The following is a 6,858-nucleotide window of genomic DNA, read 5'->3' as shown; positions in this document are numbered from 1 at the left end:
AAAAGCTTGAAAGCAGCAATCCATGGTGGTGTCGTGTGCTGAAGGGGCTACCGGCGGACTTGGGCGGGCTGGGGGTAGGCACTGGCCAGCCGGGCGGATTCTTGGGTGCCAAGTCGCAAAGACGCTGTACGGGGACCTTTACTGGTGTCGGGGCAGTCATCCAGATGTCTGGTGTCTCAGGTGCTGGCCGCGGTGCCTCTGGCTGAGAAGGCGCAAACGTCCTGAAAGGCGCAAGACGCTGTACAGGAGCCTGAACAGGAGCCTGGACTGATGCCTGTATAGGTGTCGGGCCGGTCGTCCAGATGTCTGATGTGTCGGGCGCTGACTGCGGTGTCTCTGGTGTGTCTGGCTGTGAGAGCGGCTGTGCCTTGACTGGCGAACCTGAGGAGAAGGCAGAAGGCGCAGTGACGACGTGAGCGCGGCCACGACCACGACCGACTTTCTTCATGTATGTTGTGCGTGCTGGAGCGCGTGTGGGAGTGGTGGGCTCATCTGCCGGACCAGCATCGATGATGCGCTTCTTGTACGCGCCATCCTCGCGGAAGACAGGTTGAACAACAATCTGCTGCTTGCGCGCAAAGCGGCGAAAGAGTCGCGCAGGTAGTGCCAAGGCATTGCCGAGCGTTGCGCTGATAACCCATCGGCCGATCGTGTAGAGAGCTGAAGGCGCGGCAGCATGAATGCGGTCGGCGACGTCGAGGTCTGCGGCAAGGTCCTCTCGAGGCCAACTGCCAGGAATAGGAAGCGCACTCGGGGTAAAAGGTGTGGCATTAGCAGGCGCCTGCAGTCGCGTGTTAGTTGAGTCGAGTCGGCCCAAAGAGCTGCATGCGACCAACCTGGAGGTGAGCGTCAAAGCCGCGGTGGGCATTGACTAGCATGCCAGGAGCACTGCTGGTGAAGGCAGAGTCGAAGAGTCTCTTGTTGGGAGTTGTGTGAGGCATTGTGCAAACTGTCGCATGGAAACGCAGTTGCCAATGTGGGGGTGTGTTGGAGAGAAAGCAATTGCGATGGAACAAAAGGTAGTCGCAACCCGGGCGCGATTGCCAAGGGAACGCGAACCAGGGTAGGCGCAAACGGGTGGTCAATGCACTTTCCCCCCAGCGACACAAAAATCACGTGAGAGTCGGCCCTACCTTTCTCCGAATCTGCTGGCCGCCAAGGCGTATTGGGTGGGCGTGATGGCCTCCACGATACATTCTTGCGCTAAACCCTGCCGCCGCCTCTGATATACCCTCGAGCGTCAAGATACCCACTGTGTACTGCATTGTTTCCCCCCTTTCACTGCCAGCCCCCGAATCCTCGCTCGCTCGCACACTGGCACGTCATTCGCCAAGTTTGAGTTAGAGGGCGAGAACGAACCCCTCGACCGCTGTCCATCACAACAAGCGACCACCCCACCACCCGTCACCACCCCGCAACCATGGATACCAACATGGAGGACGTCAAGATGCCCGAGCCTATGCAGATGTCTTCCATTCCTACGACTGAGCCCGCGACCATTCCCACCCTGGACGGCTGGATCGAGAGCCTCATGGGTTGCAAGCAGTTGGCAGAGAGTGACGTACAGAGGCTTTGCGAGAAGGTGTGTGGCCTGCGCTCTCCAATCCATTGTCCCCCATATGACATACTGACGAGATTGTTTGTAGGCTCGCGAAGTATTGCAGGAGGAGTCGAATGTGCAGCCAGTGGTATGTACAACAACAAACCGACGTCACATGCCCACTGACAATTCCCCAGAAATGCCCCGTCACAGTTTGCGGAGACATACACGGACAGTTTCACGACCTGATGGAGCTATTCAAGATTGGTGGACCGAACCCGGACACAAACTACCTCTTCATGGGTGCGCAGTCCATCTCTGCCCACGCTAGCATCGACTAACCCCTACAGGCGACTACGTTGACCGAGGATACTTCTCCGTCGAGACCGTCACCCTCCTTGTCGCGCTCAAGATTCGATACCCCGGGCGCATCACAATCCTTCGCGGCAACCACGAGTCCCGCCAGATCACCCAAGTCTACGGCTTCTACGACGAGTGCCTCCGAAAGTACGGCAACGCAAACGTCTGGAAGTACTTCACCGACCTCTTCGACTACCTCCCGCTTACCGCCCTCATTGACAACCAGATCTTCTGTTTACACGGTGGTCTGTCGCCCAGCATCGACACGCTTGATAATATTAGGGCGCTCGATCGCATTCAAGAAGTGCCGCATGAGGGACCCATGTGTGACTTGCTATGGTCCGACCCAGATGACCGCTGCGGCTGGGGAATATCTCCTCGTGGCGCGGGTTACACATTCGGCCAGGATATTTCCGAGGCGTTCAACCATAACAATGGTCTTACCCTTGTTGCAAGAGCCCACCAGCTGGTTATGGAGGGCTACAACTGGTCGCAAGACAGGAACGTTGTGACCATCTTCTCAGGTGAGTTTCATGTTCATCCACGATTGTTACATCCACTAATATCCACAGCACCCAACTACTGCTACCGATGCGGTAACCAAGCTGCCATTATGGAGATCGATGAGCACCTCAAGTACACCTTGTAAGTATTCATCTGCATTGATTGCACACTAAACTAACATCCATACAGCTTGCAGTTCGACCCATGCCCGCGAGCTGGAGAACCCATGGTCTCGCGCAGGACTCCGGACTACTTCTTGTAGATGGTCATACGTTTGTGCTCTGCCATGGCTTGCGTGGAACATTGTTGGCCTAGACTACCGACTCTAGAATCAATGCCTTAATGACATTGAACGGCGTGATTGTCATGTCAAAGAGTCACCGACAAGGGTAGATCCCAGCCCGGTGATGCAGAGTCTGGAGTAATCAACATGCCACGGACGAGCTCAGGTCAATATGAAGTTGTACATGCCCGTGGATGATTCAACGCAATCATGCTCATAGATGAAATACAGCGCTTATGATCCCGCCACATTAGCATCACGCCTTGTGAAAATCATGCCATGATGTAAAGCATACTTTAATTCCAATTTCACCTCGTTGTCTAAAACTCTAAAGCCTCATTCTTCGCCTTGATCTCAATCACTTTCCCACCGTCACCCTCTTCATCATTCTTCGGCCCCTTGCCCTTCCTATACACCCTCTGGTCCCTCGGATCAAACCCGCCATTCCCCCAAAGCGCCCACTCCGGCGTCTCATCACCCACATAATCCTCGGGCCTCCAGCCCACCACCTTCCCATCCTCGACCCTCGTCCCCTCCACCTTACCCTCATACAGATCGAAAAAGCGCTCAAAGTCGATTCTCGTCGCCCACTTTCCATTCGGCATAAAGCGCGTCCTATCCGCCAACAACACACAACAACTATGCGCATGCTCCGCGCCAATACCATACGTGAGGCCGCGGCTGCTGAGTTCTTTTTCCAGCTCCGTCACAAACTCGGCGACTTCCTCGTAAAACGGTACGTTCTGCATCGTCAAGCCCGCATCGCCTGCAGCTGAAGTGCCGCAGTACGTCACGCCCTTGACTTCCACGAAGCCCGGCAGCGCGCGCTCCACGAGGTCCGCATACCCGCGCACTTCCTCGGCCATGTTGAAGCCCTTGACGAGCGTGAGGCGGAAGACAGTGCGCTGCTCGAAGCGGCGGTTGCGTAAGATATCCAGGCACGCGCAGAATCGCTCCCAGAAGTCTCTGTGCAGCGGGCGGTCGATTTTGCGGAGTGATTCCTTGTTGGATGCGTCGATGGAGACGTATAACTGCGTGACGGGCACGAGCGAGGCGAGTTGCGCGGGGTGCTGGGCGTTGCAGACGAGGAAGGTGGATATACGATTGGAGTGCATGATTTCCAGCAATTCGTTGATGTGCGGGTAGAAGATGGGTTCGCCGACGAGACTCAGCGCGCAGTGTCTGATGCGCATAGCTTCCGCGAAGCGCTCGGCGCGCACGCCGGGCACGCCTTTCATCATTTTGATCTTCTTGTAGTGCGCGGCGGTGATGCCGTCGAAGATGAGGTCCGGGGCGTCGGTGATCCAGCGCCAGGTTGTGCCGACGGGGTTGGTGCCGTGGCGCCAGCAGAAGACGCATTTGTTGGAGCAGGAGAGGGAAGGCGTGGCTTCCATGCAGAGGTGCGAGGCGATGCCGTAGAAGGAGTATTTGTAGCATGAGCCGCGGCCTCGGAGGGCGGATTTTGTCCAGCGGCAGATTTTGACGCCGGAATGGGAACCGATTATTGAGTACCCTTGTTTTGTGAGGGCGGCGTGGGTTGGGGAGGTTGTGGGGACCATTTCTTTGGGCGCGGCGGAGGACTTTACGAGGGGCTTCGACTTTGACTTGTAGGTTGTGAAGTCCACTGGGATGGGGGTTGATGAAGAGTCGACCATGGAGCCCAATTCCTCGATCTCGTCAACTCGGGTGCTTTGCCCAGTACCGTCTTCTATGTCCTCCTCCTCGTCACTCTCAGCTGGATCTCCGCTTCCAACAACGCCCTCTCCCAAACCACGACCTTCTGCAATCTCGACAAGTGCTTCTTGAACGCCCAGTCGCCACTCTTGTAGTCGGTCGGCTGCGTCCGTCTTCGTGTCACCCATACCCAGTGGGTAAGCCCTCTTTCTTCCCGTGAGCCTTGCCATCCACTTGTCCACCTCCCTCGACTGACTGCAAAAGCCCTCCTCTTCTGTCGGCCATCCTTCCTTGTCTCCAAAGCCAAAAACAGAGTATCCCAGCAATGAGCGCAGCGGTGCCGTGTCTATCCTGAAGTCGTTGTGCGTCTCTTGAAGATTTTCGAGGAAGTTGTCCAGTACGGTATCGATGTTGTAAGTTGGGAGAAGAATGATGTAGAATTGTTTGACGTTGGCGTCGACTTTCGGCGGGCTGATGAAGAAGTCGTCATATTCGATGTAGGAGATGTCATGCAGTTGCAGTTCGAGGAAAGACGAAGCCTGGTCGCAGCCTGTTGTCCATTCGGTGAGGACCTTTGCGAATTCTTTAGCGTAGCGTTCGGTGGTGCCAGATAGTGACTGGAAGAAGACCACAGGCTGGATTTTGTCTGTCGTGTGGTTGAAGCTAGGCGCTGGGACTCCTGTCTTCTTAGGTGTCTTTTTGCCTTTAACAGTCTTCGGCCCCTTCTTGATCTTTGCGACGGTCGCGACTGCGCCTGTGTCATCCTCTGCATGGCCGTCCACATTCAGCGCCGAGGCGTTGAACGTCGTATTTTCCGGTAGCCATTCTGGCCTGAGCTCAATCTTCTTCTTCTCGATTGGCGTTCCAGGCAAAGGTGAGGCGGAGACCTTGTCGCGGCGACCGCGTGCATATATCGCGAGGCGCACAATTGCTGCTAAAGCAATGGCCGAGAAGAGGATTGGAACGCGATGGTCGTGCCATATGAGTAGCAACTCTAAGCCATCGTCAGTATCTGAAGCTACCGAAGGCTACAGGGGATGTACCAGCTGGCAGCTGCGCCAACCCGTCCAGTAAAGACATAATTCCGTAGTCTTGACAGGTGTCGCAATGCAGTTCGGAACTTTTGGTCGAACTCGCGTGGGGCATTTGGCGGGGTGCAACACCAAGTCTCTGATTGGCTACCATAGAACTACCATTCACCTGACTAGTACACCACCCTTTCTAGCCTGAACATGAGTGGCCTCGCCTCGAGCGTTCTCAGCGACCTCTACCACCTCCCCAAAGATCGAGACCTGCTTCTCTCCGAGTCCGAAGATTCATTTCTTCAACCCCTCGGCTACACCATCTACCGCACATGCTACACCCCCCAATCAGACGAAGCATGGGAAGCCCTAAAGCGCGAACTTTCCCAGACATTCCACGATGCCATTGCCAACGCTGATTCATCTTCCGAAATCGTGCAAAAACTGCTCTCTCTCGTGAAATTAGACTTCCGCTCTGATCCCAATCTTCTCAACGGCTTAGATATCCACCAAGTACGCGAAATATACATGTCCAGCACTGGCAGTGAACCACCAAACAAACACAAAGCCTGGCGCCGCATCTTCCTTCTCGCCGACGAAGAAGTCCTTTCAGGAGAACTCAACCAGCCCATAAAGTACGACGCCCACATAAAATACGTGCAATCCGACTTTGACGCCCCTGATCTGACAGTGAAGCGCCGCGAGCCGATCCGATATTTTGGCTGGATGAAGATGCGGCTGTGGAGTTTATAGTACGAGCTGTGTGAAGAACTTACCATGTTCCAATTACCGGAGATTGCGCCGCAGACGATTGGCGGCGCGCATTTGGTGATATGTGAGTATGTTGCATGGGCACAGGAGAGGGAGAGGCTGATAGTTGAGTGAGAGTGGAAGGGCAGTGAATTTGAGCGATATGTTTGATGTGGGAGGAAAGGAGAGGGGATTTGGGTAGGATGGTGCTGGGATCGGGTTGTGTCTGCCTTGCTATGATGATGATTGGAATTGATATTAATTTGGAGTTTCGAGAAAGGACTTATATGTCGCCGCGTTGATATCTCATATGCTGCCTATCTAGACGAGTAGGTGGAGACACGTTATTGACCTGTTGCAGTAAGACAGGTAGCTTATGTTGAAAATAACACTTGCACGTCGTACCTTCGATCAATCATGAAAATATTCTCTTCAATGCCATGTACGTCCACGAGAGTAGCCTCGCCTTGATCGTACTCAATTTCGAGCATTTTGAAGTATTTTAGAAGTATATTTTTCCTTCATTCGTACTAGAAATTACGGCCATGCTATGCTTGAGGCAGAAAAACAGATGATGCTACAAAATGCCAAAACGCTAGCGGAAATGCTATGCTGCTAAACAAGCAAAATACATGTCCAAAATCCAACGCCCGTAAACGATGCAAGAAACTATCAAAACACCACCGTTGTTTTCACCCATGCCCACCAAGTCTACCTGTACCAGT

At 54.3% G+C, this 6,858-nt stretch overlaps 5 protein-coding genes across 5 annotated transcripts in view; 2 read left to right on the top strand and 3 right to left on the bottom strand.

Moving 5' to 3' along the window:
* SNOG_08512 (hypothetical protein) overlaps positions 1-941 on the bottom strand; it is a gene marked incomplete at both ends in the record, with an annotated part of 2,881 nt that extends 1,940 nt beyond the window's left edge. The window contains 2 exons of the mRNA XM_001798771.1: positions 52-781; positions 837-941. Of these exons, the coding sequence (XP_001798823.1) occupies positions 52-781; positions 837-941 (835 nt within the window). The remainder of the gene's footprint in view (positions 1-51; positions 782-836) is intronic.
* A 479-nt stretch (positions 942-1,420) lies between these two features.
* SNOG_08511 (hypothetical protein) lies at positions 1,421-2,932 on the top strand (the record flags this gene model as incomplete). Its single annotated transcript, XM_001798770.1, has 4 exons — positions 1,421-1,688; positions 1,754-1,843; positions 1,891-2,424; positions 2,473-2,932. The coding sequence occupies 4 exons, from the start codon at positions 1,421-1,423 to the stop codon at positions 2,547-2,549; spliced, it is 969 nt and encodes a 322-aa protein (XP_001798822.1). The 3' UTR covers positions 2,550-2,932.
* A 75-nt stretch (positions 2,933-3,007) lies between these two features.
* SNOG_08510 (hypothetical protein) lies at positions 3,008-5,441 on the bottom strand (the record flags this gene model as incomplete). Its single annotated transcript, XM_001798769.1, has 2 exons — positions 3,008-5,355; positions 5,405-5,441. 2 exons carry the CDS (start codon positions 5,439-5,441, stop codon positions 3,008-3,010), a joined length of 2,385 nt encoding a protein of 794 aa, XP_001798821.1.
* Positions 5,442-5,593: 152 nt separating this feature from the next.
* SNOG_08509 (hypothetical protein) lies at positions 5,594-6,136 on the top strand (the record flags this gene model as incomplete). The annotated part of the gene is made up of 1 exon (XM_001798768.1): positions 5,594-6,136. The coding sequence occupies one exon, from the start codon at positions 5,594-5,596 to the stop codon at positions 6,134-6,136; it is 543 nt and encodes a 180-aa protein (XP_001798820.1).
* Positions 6,137-6,454: 318 nt separating this feature from the next.
* Positions 6,455-6,624, bottom strand: SNOG_08508 (hypothetical protein; the record flags this gene model as incomplete). Its single annotated transcript, XM_001798767.1, has 2 exons — positions 6,455-6,485; positions 6,539-6,624. 2 exons carry the CDS (start codon positions 6,622-6,624, stop codon positions 6,455-6,457), a joined length of 117 nt encoding a protein of 38 aa, XP_001798819.1.
* Positions 6,625-6,858: the final 234 nt, after the last annotated feature.

Source organism: Parastagonospora nodorum (assembly GCF_000146915.1).
Source record: "Parastagonospora nodorum SN15 chromosome Unknown scaffold_13, whole genome shotgun sequence".
Taxonomy (NCBI): Eukaryota; Fungi; Ascomycota; class Dothideomycetes; order Pleosporales; family Phaeosphaeriaceae; genus Parastagonospora; species Parastagonospora nodorum.
The sequence above is the reverse complement of the archived record's forward strand: the minus strand, read 5'-3'. Positions and strand labels throughout refer to the sequence as shown.